The 13856-nt window shown below is 37.4% G+C and overlaps 1 protein-coding gene and 1 long non-coding RNA gene across 3 annotated transcripts; one reads left to right on the top strand and one right to left on the bottom strand.

Annotated features, from left to right (window-relative positions):
• Positions 1–1104: 1104 nt before the first annotated feature.
• Positions 1105–2061, top strand: LOC101167119. Its single transcript, XR_177410.3, has 4 exons — positions 1105–1234; positions 1342–1373; positions 1462–1531; positions 1627–2061. It is a non-coding gene; the product is annotated as an uncharacterized LOC101167119 (long non-coding RNA).
• Positions 2062–2785: 724 nt separating this feature from the next.
• Positions 2786–13347, bottom strand: porcn (porcupine O-acyltransferase). Of its 2 annotated transcripts, XM_011477474.3 has the most exons (15): positions 13178–13347; positions 10885–11052; positions 10620–10812; positions 10498–10541; positions 10223–10404; positions 10004–10134; positions 9907–9927; positions 8928–8942; positions 8705–8830; positions 8519–8619; positions 8362–8438; positions 8210–8273; positions 7915–8000; positions 5190–5300; positions 2786–5011 (listed from the first exon to the last, which is right to left on the bottom strand). In XM_011477474.3, exons 2-15 carry the CDS (start codon positions 11018–11020, stop codon positions 4910–4912), a joined length of 1389 nt encoding a protein of 462 aa, XP_011475776.1. In that variant the 5' UTR covers positions 11021–11052; positions 13178–13347; the 3' UTR covers positions 2786–4909. The 2 variants fall into 2 exon arrangements, with proteins under 2 accessions (XP_011475776.1, XP_004070991.1); XM_004070943.4 differs by lacking the exon at positions 8928–8942.
• Positions 13348–13856: the final 509 nt, after the last annotated feature.

Here is a 13856-nt window from a genome sequence, read left to right on the forward strand (position 1 = left end):
AAAACAGGATAAATTAAAGATAAATAGCAATAAAAAAACAGCAGAGCAGAGTCTCAAACTGGGTCAAAAGCTCGGTCTTCGGAAGCTAAAACTTTGCAGACATAGGTTATAAATTAGTCTGCAAATAGAACAAGGTGTAAGAATGAGGTCAAGACGAAGAGTTTCTCCTTATCCACCTTATTTATTGTTCAAACCAAGGACATTATTGTAAAAAGGAGACAGAAAGGTCACAAACACTAAGCAACATACCCATAAAAAGAAGAACAAAGTACTGTAAATAAAAAAAATCAGAAAAGTAAGATAAAACTGTTATGAGTTGAGAAGATGCTTTTATGCAGGAAAACCCACTATGAACCTTAAAAAACACTCGTGGGATGAAATAAGGTTTAATGGTGTTGAAAGATATTATAGGACAAAGGATGACACACTTAACAAAAATGGAAAGTACCTTTGTAAGGAGAATTTAAAAATATAGATGTGATAATATAAGAAAAAGCCAAACTATCTTTAACATGAAATATTCCATTAAAAGGCTATGTAATTTAGAGGATGTATTTTGATCTAATAGAAGTAGATTTATTGGTGTCAAAGTAAGCTTAGAATGATAATTTAGATCACAATTTCAGCAAACTTGAAAGAAAACAGTTTATAATTTATACAGATGAAGTTTTCTGATAAAGATAACAAAGAAGTTATATGAATGGCATTTTAAAAAAATATGTTAAAAGAAAGTACAAGAAAACAGTTTAAAAATAGACAAATGTGTCTTAAATTCTGGTTTGGGTATTTGAGGACAGAAATCTTCAATTTTAGCCTGATCAATATGAAAAAAAAAGTTATGATCCATGGCCAGGTTTAAATGAAAGAAAAAGGTTAAACACAGAGCTACCTTGTTTCTACAGTAACGACAATGTTCTCCTGTCATGCTCAATTGGTTAACACCCACAGTTCCAGTGGGATCACGATGGCAGTATTACAAGGTCAGCTCGGAGATTTCGCCTGGCTCAGCATAGACCTGCAGGACTGAGGGCAATGCTGCTCAGCTGACAGGGCTCTTTGCTTGTTCACAGAGCTCTTTCTCGAAGGGGCCCCAGTGCCAGAACCATTCACAAGCCGGGAGCATAAATGACCGAGTTGAGCAGCACATTAAACACTGCATTCTCCAAGAAATATTAAATAAAATAAGAGCATCAACTCTACAGCACAGACAAAATGCCAGGAACAAAAGGCAAAGGTAAAGATCCCTTCTTAAATTCGTATATTTGCGATTAATCTAAAATTTTATTGGAAAATTGACATGCTTACAAATGTAATTTAAAATGTTTAATCATTCCACAAAAGGTAACAAATCGGACAAGAAGTCAAGCACCAAGGTAGAAAAGTTATTTCTGCTCCTAAACTAATAAGAAAGTTATTTGTCCAGCTGTTTTTTCCTGACTCGATTTCCCCTTACCTTGACAGCAACCTCAGAGTCCTAAAGAACAGCCGAAGAAAGGTGATCAGAAAGGAGACGATAACACGAAGCAAGGAGGTAAAGGTCCCAATTGAATTCAGCAAATCAAACGTGTGCCTAAAAAAATGGATTTTTTGAATAAAACTGTTGGGGTTAATTAAATCTCTGTGCAGGACAGCCGAAGGGAGAGAAGCAGTAATTTCAGAGCATTCGTGAAGATGGCTTTGGAGACACTGCTGGGATCTTGTCGTCATAAACGAGACGGTTCTCTGGGAAAACAGGGCTGACCACTCCTTACCCGTCACTGGCCATGAAGCTACAGACTAAACTGATGTGTGGCCCAGCAATAAAGTTCTTCCACAGAGGCGGACAGTAAATCTGATCTCCATCCATCATCTTCTGTTGTCCCCCTCCTGTTACTCTCCATCTCTCTGCCAGGCCCTCCCTTGTCTTCTCTGTCAGACGGGATGCTTAAAACCAGACTCCAGGTTAGAGGAGACCTCAGCTCTAAGTGAGGCAACCCCTCCCACCCTTGTTATCATCGCTGTCAAACAGCAAAAACAACTTTTGTACATGATTATTCAAATAAAAAGCTATTTATCACAGCATTCTGTGTTTATTCTATGTTTACCTTACAGCCAAACACCTCTATAAGTTTAATTAAAAACAAAAAATAAAAACGACAGAACTCAAGTTTCATATAAAATTGTATAAAAAGGATCACAGGGGAACCAGTGTCTTCACATGTACAGGGACAAAACACTGAACCAAAGCAAGTGGTACAATCTTAGAGCAAGATTTACAACACTTATTCCAAGAAAGGGGAATGCAAACCTTTGAAAACATTAAGGCTAAAAGCCATCTTTGATAAGCAACATTGGTGACACTAATACAGATTCTTCCAATCAAACATTCAAATTATAAAATTTGTACAGACTGTGAAATGTTACTTTAATCTCCATACAAAATTAGAGGGATTTTTAACAATTTTTCATTACACAGTACTGTCTAATACCCTGATTTCATTTGTCACTGAAATTTTTTTAAAAAGGTATATTCTTTCTAAATGAAGGCATACAACATGATGAAAATCCCACAAAACAAAAACAAAAAACACAATCAAAACACATACCCATCAACATTTCTAATTCTATCGTTTTTTTATTATTAAATTCAAAAGTAAAATACAAGGGAGAGTGGAATTGCTGCTTTGTAACCTATTTGTGCTCTTTTTATTTCAAAGGAAGACTTTTTCTAGATCTGCTCTCCTAAAAAATGTTATCTTAAAAGAAAAAAATCCTCACATATCTCTTATGGTTAGCAAATCCCCCCCCCCCCCCCCCAAAAGATTGATAATCAACAACATGTTTTTGTAAAAAAAAAAAAAAAGAAGAAATGTAATGCATCTTGATGCCTTCTTATGTTTTAAGCTCATTCGTCTATGAATGTTTGAAATGTTTTCTGTTATTTTTACAAATATTTTTAGATAATTAATTAATAAGTGTACCATATGAATAGAAAGAGACAAAGCAATCGGATCCCTTTGTTCGGTTGAACTTTGACTGAAATTATATCAAAAGCAGGAGAGGGGAAAACAGGTTAATCTTCCGGTTGGTTTAAAATTGGATAGAAAGCTGTGAAAAGAGAATAATGTAACATCCAGGTATAACCTAATGTTAGAAGGTGTTTGAACCATCAAAACCTGGTTTTTTACTATTTTAAAGGATTCAGGTGGGTGCAGAAACCAAAAACATACCAACAAAGTTTGAATCTAAAGAAACTGACTTCTATTTTAAGTTGGGAAAATAATTTTGAATTAATTTAGAATGCACCATCCAAAGTAAGACTGTAAATGCTTTAGGAACCAGCTGGTTAACTTCTCAATCAAACTATGTCGTTCCACTGGTGAGCAAAAAAACGAAAAACTAAAAACAAAAAAAACTTTGATTCTACAGGGTTCTGTTGGGATCATAAATACATACATGTTTCAAGTTGAAATTACTTTATTGCTTAGTTCTAAGATAATTTAAGATGTATTTAAACTCAAGAATAGGTTTTAAGCTTTGCAAGGGTTGGCAGGAAAAAGGCCCTTCCCTCTAAACAGTGGTGGGAGTATGATGATTTGGGCTTGTTGCATTAACAGAACTTACACTTTACCATAAATGTCTCTATACAACAAGTTTAGGAATTAGATGAGAAACTTTATGTCTGAAAGGTAAAATTTGGCTCATCATCAACAAAAGAAAAGCTGAAAAAGATAAGTGTTGTAATGAAACAGTGTGGCTGGCGATTCGGAGGGCAACATGCAAACAAATGTCTGCAAATTTATATTACATTTTGTAAAGAATAATCTAATTAAAATATTAGACTGGTAATCACTGGCAAGCTATTCAATTAATTTCATTTCATTTCACAATTTCCCAATTTGATTTGATTTACAACTAAAATAACAGTTCATTTTTTCAAACGTTTATTCTAAAACTGGTTTCACATGAACAGTTATTTAAACTGAAAAAAAATAAAATGTAGCTTTCATTAAAACAATTATGAAATCTTTCAATAAAAAAGAACAGAAAAGCATTTTTTTGCCAGACAAAATCAAGAATTGCTTTAAAGTAAATACATTTGTGGATTTGATGAATGGCTATTGCTCTTCTAAGTTCAATTCAATTTTGATGAATTACTTTTTAGAAACACAACTTAAAAAAATATTTTCTAAAGGAATTATTATTAACTAATAATTTACCTAAAGGAAAGAGACTTCCTGAAATCGTTCCTAACTGTGCTTCCAGAAGCTGCTTTCCTTTAATATTTTTTTTTATTTACCACCTCTGACTTTTGCATTTTGTTTAATTTTTTTAAACAAACATTGACCCACAGTAAAACTGTAAGGTGTTTCTTTTATGTAAGTCCAAACAGATAATGAACAATGGTTGAAGAGTCAGAAGAAGCATACTTTTTCTGGTATTTGGTTCGGGTGTAAGCAGTTTAAAAAGTGTAACTAAGTTTGTCCTAAACTCTAAACCTGCTGGGATGAGGGAACATAACCTCTGGAGGACTTCAGCCAAACAGTCTCTCCAGCTTGTCTGTAAAGAAAGGAGCCGCTGATCTCCACTGTGCTGACAGCTATTGATTGTGCCTCACGGTGAGATATCAGTACCCACAACAGGAGAGCTTGATAACTGTGGCTCAGATTCAGAGGGGATGGTGCAGAGACAGAAAAGATGGCACCACATGCTGTCTTCTCATGTATATCAGAACCAGTCCCCCACCAGGCTTGAAGAGGAAATGACCCAGTCAATGTGTAACCCAACTTAAACACTACATGTTGGTTTGTTGACAGGCTGCATGTGTACTCTTGGGTCTGATGGAGGATAAAGTCACAGTGCAGAAGTGGAAAACCTACTTCTCCTCTCTTGATTACTGCTTCCTTCACTCCAGTTTCATCGCTTACTTTCAGAGAAGGAGGCGGTAAAATATCCAGCATCCAAAAGTGACCCAGTGGCTCGTCCAGCTCAGCTCGGACCACTTCTGAACGGTGTGATGGGTGATCTCGTCCTACAGGGAACAGCAAGTTTTTATGAAAATAAGACTTATTCTCAGCAGGTTTTGAGATTTAAAACAGATGGAAATCATGAAGAAATTACCCAAAAATGCAGCAGCAAAACCTAATGGTAGGAGGATTTTTGTTTCATGCTGGGTTTGTAAAGAAATCAGCCCAACAATATAATCTCACCTCATCTTCTTCCATGTAATCCACACTGGAGTTAAACACGGAGCCCAGGTAGGTCAAGTGAAGCATGGCTAAAGCACTGAATGCTATGTTAATCATATACACCCATAGCTCCTACAAATAAACATAAAAACACAACATAAGAAATAACGGTCTACAGCAGGATGAATGAACAGAAATTATTTGAAAAAACACAAATGTATAATCAAACCCTTTTAATAGAAAAGAAAATTAAAACCAAAACGATGTTTGTTTTTTCATAAAATGGATCACTGCTTCCACTTAAGCTTCTCTGTTCTTTGGACTCTGAGCCTGGAAGGATTGTTGATGGAATTGCCCATTTCCCGACTCAATCTGATTCAATTCAATTCACAACTTTATTCATTTCAATTAAAGCGTTTCTTTTCCAAATCTTCTATCTCCAAACCACATTTGCTTATGAAAAGTGATGAATAAAAAACTGTTTTAATCAAAAATGAAACAGAAAAATGTTTGTTGCTACAAACAAAAGAGATGTATAGATCTATGGATTCTATGATTTCTTATATTGCATTTTGAAATTTAAGGTCATGATTAATCCAGCCTTTGATTCTTTAAAATCCAGCCACAATCTGCTCTGCATGTGGGAAATGCCTGCAGCTTCTGCATTTCAGCTGAAGCTCATTGACTGACATAGGATTGAAGGCCCACATGTGTTCTACATTGAACTGCTTATATTATGGTCAGTCATGGGAAAAAGTGAATAAAGAATTAAAATATTGTATTTGTGCTCTGGAAGGAAATGTCAAAAAACATTGAAACAAATAAAAACTGTTGCAAGAAATAAATCTGAGCAAAAAAAAAAAGCAAAGAAAAAAATAAATAAAAAGAAAAGCTTGCAGCGATATTCATCCTGTATAATGTGGATCTAACAGTAAAATATTTCTCCTAAAATGAATTTAGTTGCTGCATTTTCTGTGTCTCTGGCCGTCTTTGTGTGTGTTAACAAAACAGAGAGGCTGTCGATTGCCAAATGTCCATCCTGTGAGTCCCAAGAAGTAGCTTAGGTTGCCATGGTGAGGTCAAGTGCACCACTAACTCTGATTTCCAAAAATGACTGTGACTACTCTTTGATGCAGTTTTGCACACAGGAGCATTGCTCAGCTAAGTGCACATCATTTTAAACTTAAAGGCAATTTAGACATACTTTTATTTTCCTACTACCGGTAATTTTCTGGGAGAAACATTTTGAGAGTCGGATATATTTTCTGCCAATTACGTAAATTTGTAAACAAAAAATGTTTTACTGAGAGAGGTCAAATCTAATTAACTTTTAAAAACATGAATATAAAATAGTAATAAGTATTTTAATCTTTTCCCATGTATATTAAAATGTCTGAACGTTTAGATTGAAATATTTCTTTACAAATTTGTATATTTGGTTTAAAAAGTCAAGAATATGCCCAAAAAAGGTTTAGAACGCTCATTTAACAAACAAACCAGTGATTCTAACATTTGTGCCACATTCCCATGGTGGAATAAATGAGAAATTTTTTATTCATTGGACTGAAAACAAGACTTAGATTGTGTTTTTTTAATACGACAACACAGAATTAAACATGACAGTAAATCTAAAATAAACAGCGTACAAAAATGAAAAGAAATTCTGAAAATAAAATAAAAACAGGATACTTTAAATTAAATAGAATAGAAATATGATGTTAACTAAATGAATTTTATGAATGGAATGTTTTATATATGTATTGTTTATACATACATATTGTATGTAAAAATAGAAGTATGACGTTCGGTGAGATGATTGATCTTTGGAGCTCACATGTTTGGTTAATAGAAAACATAAACAGCTCATATGATTATTTCAGGGACTTAAAAAAGATATAAAGGTCATCAGTCTGTATTCATGTTGGTTTATATTCACGTTTGTATTGAAGTTGCTTCTACCGTTGTTACAACTGCTTCAATCTAGAAGTCCACAGGTTCTCACAACAACCAACAAATTGAACAACATACAAGCTCAGCAAATAAAATTAGATTTAAAAAGTAAAATGTAATGCTGTTTAATTAAAGTAACTAGAATTTGTTTTCTCCAATCATCATTTGATCTTTTTTTTAAAGCATTCACGGTGGTCATTTTCCAGGGCGGCACTGGTTCATTATAAATTCACGTCAGAGTTGTGAGCAGGAGTAAGTTGATGCAGAGTAAGCTTGCCATGACTTCCCATCATGCCTTTGTTCACACTCTCTCCCGCTAACTAACAGCCCCTCACAACCCCAACCTAACATTACCGGTGCAACAAAAGTGGCGAACACTATTGGAGCCATACAGTTTTGAGCCAGATTCTAGCTCGCATGAAAAAAAGAAAAAAAAAAGGTATGCGGATCTATTTGTCTGATTTGTCTTCTCATCAGAATGGTGCAGAGCAGGGAGTTTGTGACCAGTCGATTGTAGCTTCTACATTACTGCTGCAAGCTTTTTCCAACTTCTTTTTTCATCTGCTCCTGATTTACAGCAATTTGAATAAAGAAATACTCAGAAATGCGATTTAAAGTTTGTTTCTTAATATGTGTCCAGATAATTAGAAAAATGCCACAAGAACATGTCAAAAAGTCCAGAAACATGATTTTCATTGGAGTGGGTCTTTAAAGTTGCTTTTACATTTGCTAAAAAGCTCTCATGTTTAAAATAATTTGTGTGAACGTCTCCTTTGTATTGCTTGGAATAAGTTACCTTTTTGTTCTTGTGTTTGCAGCTTGGATAACATTTCTTTGACAGCACACATGCATTAAAGATGACTGCAAGCCTCTTCCGCAATGCTGAAACATAAAAAAATGACCAAAGCATGAGAATGAAGCTAAGTGGAAGAGCTCCTTTCTGAGCCTAAAAGCCAAATTATAGACTGCAGCGAACAGAATGCCCTGTGAAGAAAAGGGATCAGTTCATTCTTACTGCAGAGCTGAGCACTTTCTGCAAATGGAAGGTTCTGTTATGAAATATTTTAAAAATATATTAGAATATCTCCTACCGTGTTCAATGTATGTAATGAACCCCAGAGATATCAGCACTGCCCCGAGAGGAAAACTTAAACCCTGAAATTCATAACAGTTAAAATCACAACAGACACCGTGTGATTAAACAACATGGATGAATTGTGCAGGAGTTTAGAATATGGCTCACATGCAGAAGGGCACAGGCTGCATATGTCAACATGACAGCGGAGAAGGTCCCAAATCTGAGCGCGCTCTTAAAAACATCTGTAACACGACAGTTATTGGTGTGTTTTAGGGATTAATTCATTTTTCAAACAAATGAAGGAATAAACTACAGAACTTACAAGTGTGCAGAAAGCGAGACATGGGCAGATTCCATGACGTCACCACCTCCACCATGGAGCGGGGAAACTCTATGCTGAGCGGCTTGGTGACACTCATGTCCCTACAAAATAAAATACATTTGGATGTGGAAAATATGAATAAATACATTTGTTTGAGTCAGCTCAGAGTACATGTGCACCTCTGACCATTTGAGGTTTTCTTTCTCCTCAGAGAAGCCCGCTCCTGCAAGCGTCGTCGTTGTCTCACTCAAGTAGCCAACAAAATAATTGCTGAAGTGGAAAGACATTGTGTTCTCATATGCCAGCATCCACCTAATAGGAGGACACCAGGAAAGAAGGAAGCAGGGCTGCATTAAAAAGTCATTTAACTGAAAACGAAGTCATTTTTTCACAGGAGGAAAGGACTTACTTAGCCAGCATCCCTCTGTGATGCAACAAAATAGAAAAATAGCTGTTACTGATACTTTACGTTGGAGCAAATGTTTTCTTTTTTGGCCTTGTGGTTTATGTCTCACCAAATTTCTCAAGGTGAGGAAATGTTTAAATGATAGGGTGAGAATGATGTCCTGGTACACATGTAGCTGCACAGGGAGGGGCTGAGGGGGTGACATGAGCACACACATGCAGGTGAAGCTTTTGCACATATGGTCAATGGGAGTGAAACCCAAATGCCATCAACATATCACTCAATGCAAAAACGTATTAAAGATCACAATGGCAATAAAAAAAAAGGAAAGCAAATAATAAAAACATTAAATTTAAGGATTCAAAACAAAATTCTAGAAGCTAAACCGGTGGTCGTTGTTAACTCGGTCCTCAACCGATCCAGTATGGATACCACAGGTCTGATTCGCATATTTGGTTTGGCAAAACTTTTACGTTGGATTCCCTTCCGGCCTCAACCCTCTGTATTTATCTGGGCCGGGGACCAGCACAATGAGACCCCGTCTTGGGCCCCCTCGTGGCTACATTCAGGAAAACAAAAGTAATTTCCAGAAATCAAAAGAAAATGTCAAAAAATTAATCAACATCAGAAACTAGAAAAGCTAGGTATTGTGGAACATCCCTGATTGGATGATGATGTTTGTTCACCTTTTCAACCAGAAGTTACTTGGTATGGCTATATCTTCTGACAGAAAATATTTCTTTACGCTTCTGACCACAGCCACATCAATTTTAAGTTCTGGAAATTACTTCTGTTTTCCAAAAAAAGTTTTTGTACTAAAACATAATGTTTTATTATTTTTGGTTTTGCTATATTAATTATCATTGTGATCTTTCATATGTTTTTGCCTTTAGTGATTTGTTCATGTGATTTGGACTTCAGGGCCACCATAGAAGCATGCAGATGTCTATAATGTCTATAACAAAAAAGTGATGTCACTGACCTGACCTTCCTCCTCTTCTTGCTGTGAAAACACCCATAAAAAATTTTTTATAGAGACAATCCATAGATTTAACACAGACTTTGACTAGTTTTCCCACCTTCTTAACAGCTTGTCTCCATAGACAGGTATGAAATAAGGAAACAGGTAGGGAGCCACACAGTTGGAAATAACCAAGCAGATTTGGCTCTTGATCCAACTGAGTGACACTTTTAAAAGCCATTGAAAGCTCTGCAGGAGAAAAAACACAAAACAAACACCTTACGTCTACATATAGAGTCTATGTCTGCGTTCCTATGAGATACTGAAATACATTTACCAGCTTACGTCCTTCTAGAGCTTCTTTGTAGCTGCTGAAGCTGATCCACGGGCCGAAGATGACAGTGCCCACAAAATAAATGTAGCCCATGAACTCGAGGGGTGAGGGGACACTGGTCACCACACCCCGGTCCAAGTCAAACGCCAGAGAGATGGCCTTCATGGCCACCACCATCTGGGATCCTGGGGGACAACAAATAAAATTTTAAAAAACACTCCACGTATATATAAGAATGCTCAGGCAGAACATTATTTTAGAAAGGATTTTTTTTTTACCTCTCATCTTGTGCCAGTTGGTAGTATCCATCATGTGCAGTTCTCTAAACAATTGAACAAGAGTGATTGCATTTGGCTGAACATAAAAATATGACCTGATACCCAAAAGAGGAGTGTCTTACCCCAGCAGAAGGTAGATGAGCACAGTGATGGAGAGGAAGGTGCCTCGAATGGTGGAATGGCGGCACAGAAAGAGAAAGAGGTAGCACAGAAGGCTGAGCAGCACCACCCAGATCATGTGGAGCTCAAAGAAGAGGTAAAGGGTGTAGAAACCTCCAGCCACCGTGCCCAGATGCTTCACAAAAGCGGGAAGACCTGATGGGGAGAAAGCCGTGCTTGGTTTCTGTCCAAACAGCACAGACCTGACGACAGTAACTGCACTCCTACCAAACATCCAGAGCAGCCGACAAAGCAGGCAGATAACCAGCAGCTGCCACACTTGCTCCAGGCCCTGCTGAGCTGTTGGCAGCAGGCAGCCATGAGTGAGCTCCTGGAAAAACTTCTGCCGGCTGAACACTCCCATCTTTGGAGAGTTGGAGGAAGCAAGATCCCGCTCTTTTTTACAGCAGTAGAGACAGAGCTTGTGTTATTTGCATAGATCAATAAAGCTGAGTGAATTTTGTTGCCGCGGTAAACAAACAGATGCTGTAAGCCCACGGATCTGTAGCTACACTCACTGTCCCAGCATGCAGAGTGACAGCAAGTCTGCAAACAAATCCAGTAACTTCAACCACAAGTGAATCACACTTCACACCATAGCAATTAAAAAGGAGTTAGGAAGAAACAGCGTGTGAAAAAGAGCAACTAAAATATTCATTTAGAGGAAAAAGAATTTTAAATGTTTATATTTGCATGCATTAATCATTTTGGGAAATTACAGCCCCTTTCCAAATTAGAATTTCATGGAATATTTATTTCCAGAATTCCATTCGATATATTAAACTAGATTCAGGGCCCACTGTTTAATTGATTTCAAGTATTTTTTCAATTTGACATAAATTGGAGTTTCATCTTATAAAAAACAAGATTTCAAAAAATCCCAATAATGTGAAGAAATCACCATTTATTTCCAAGTTTTTGCAAAAAGATGAAGACAGATTATGATCACATCAAATCTGTCAAAATACAGTATTTTCTACATGACATGTCCATCTTAAATCCTCCAGTAGTCTGGGAAGAGGCCAGGTCCTGCTGGAAGATGAAATCTGCATCTCCATCCAGATCCTCAGCAGAAGGAATCATGAAGTCCTCTGGAACATTCTGATAGACTGTTGCAGGGATTTTGGATTGGACTGCTCCTCACCAGTCTCCCTCCAAACCTTTTTGGACCTTCATTCCCAAATGACAGACACACTTTATTTTCATCAGAAAACAGGAGCTTGGACCACCGGCCAACACTTCAGTCCTCCCTCTTCTTGGCCCAGTTGAGATGTTTCCTCTGTTGGTCCAGGCTCAGAAGTGGCTTGACTCGAGGAACCCGACAGTTGTAGTCCATCTCCTGAATGCGTCTGAAAGTGGTGGTTTTTGAAGCTCTTCCTCCATTCCATTCTTTCTGGATGTCTGCAGCTTCTTGAATCGTGTCCTTCTGATAATCAGCTGAAGCTCACAGTTGTCTCTTTTGCTGGTGCATCTTCTCCAGCCGCATTTTGATTTTCCATTTGTCTTTCCACTGATCTGCTTTGGACACAGCGGTCTGTAAACAGCCAGCCTTCTTAGCTAAGAACTTTTGTGGCTTACCCAGACTACAGAGGGAATCAGTAGTCTGAAACAACACTAAACAACATTTTACAAACACTTGTTTTTTTTAAGGAAATGAACTGAAGCAGGGGGCTCCTGGATAGTTATCACATCTGAAGTTTTCACCATATTGAACCAAACTGAGACAATAGAACCAATCTGATCAAATTTAATGACATCTGTGGAACCTGTGCATGGGCTTTGAGTGTAGTAGATGATTAGTTGGTGAAACTTAGTTTAAACCATTCATGCCCTGCAAAATGTTGGCAGATTTCTCCACAGTATTCTAACTTTCTGAAAACTTTTATCCATGGGTTTCATGAGCTTGAATTTATGTAAAAACAAATAAATACTTGAAATCAGTCAAAGAGTGGGTAGTAACTATATTCTATGAATGTTTTTTTTCGAAACTGAGTTAGGGAAAGCAATACACTTTTGGATGATATTCTGATTTTTGGAAAGGGTTTGTGAAAATTGATCCCAAGACCTTCAGAAATCTTTTTATAACCCTTCATGTAAGGAGAAATGTCAGAATCAGGGTTCACTTTAAATGTTTGAATTCAAAAGGATGTTTAGTTATTTAGTCCCCAGTTGGATCTCCGCTGATTTAAATGAGTGCATAGGAAGCCTGCAGGTCAGTATTAAAACGAGGTCCAGATGCATCTTTATGCATGTAACTGAACTCTAATGTATGCTTGTCTCCGCATTGCAGTCGTCCAGCAGGAGTTGACTCACAGCCGCAGCTTTAACACTGCTGTGTGTTTTTTGGGAGGCGCGAGCCCCGGAAATAAAACCTCTTAAATGTCGCCGGAGCGTCTGCGGTGTTCGCTGCTCTCTGCCTCTTTAGCCCTCTTGGTTTGGAGATGCTCGGCAGCTGTTACCCAGCGTCCCCCGCTTCCATCACCACAGACGACCCCTGTACCTTTTCCGGGGTTAAACTTACCCGTTCAGAGCATTAGCAGAAGCCTTTTCCTTTGGGTTCTTATCCCCTTCAACGTCACCCCCGCCCCGAGTCCGCGTTTGGCCGTTTAAACACTGTCGGTGCAGAGGAATATCTGGAGAACTTCCATTGATACCGCATCAGGACCACTGGCTGACCATCAATGATGGCACGCGAGGACACATCGACCAATCAGAAGATTCGTTATATGGATGCCAGCCAATCAGAGCTCAGAATAGAGTTTATGAGAAGGTCCCCAACTCCAATCCGTTGTTTTGCTATGGCTACTGGCTTAGTTTGGACCAATAGGATGTGTACAGCGTGCATCTGGATTAAAAAAAATGTTTGTGCGGCAAGAGGTCAGAGGAAACCCCCTTTTTCGCATGTATCCACCATATATATATACATTTAATAAGATACAGAATTAAAAACTATATTTTCCAGGAAAACAAAGCTACTCAAAACTGGAAGAGATTTCATATTTTTTTAATGTGATGAAGGCCTTGTTTCCTACATTTCTCTCCTGACATCACCTGCTCAGGTTCTTCATGTCATCAGCCTTAAAGTGAGATATTTTAGAACATAAACAGTAAAATAAATGAACACTTGCTTTACAAAAAGACCAAACATTTCAGTCTCCATTACAAAAAACTATAAGAAATATCAGCTTGGAAAAAAAAAC

This window comes from Oryzias latipes, chromosome 7 (assembly GCF_002234675.1).
Source record: "Oryzias latipes chromosome 7, ASM223467v1".
NCBI classification, from domain to species: domain Eukaryota; kingdom Metazoa; phylum Chordata; class Actinopteri; order Beloniformes; family Adrianichthyidae; genus Oryzias; species Oryzias latipes.

Excerpts from the sequence above, each read along its gene's own strand:
- porcn (XM_011477474.3), bottom strand. The coding sequence starts at position 11,020 with ATGGGAGTGTTCAGCCGGCAGAAGTTTTTCCAGGAGCTCACTCATGGC. Across the intron at positions 10,135-10,222 it reads CTCTAGAAGGACGTAAGCTG|AGCTTTCAATGGCTTTTAAA; the intron begins GTAAATGTATTT and ends TTTCTCCTGCAG. Across the intron at positions 8,274-8,361 it reads CAGCCTGTGCCCTTCTGCAT|GGTTTAAGTTTTCCTCTCGG; the intron begins GTGAGCCATATT and ends TATGAATTTCAG.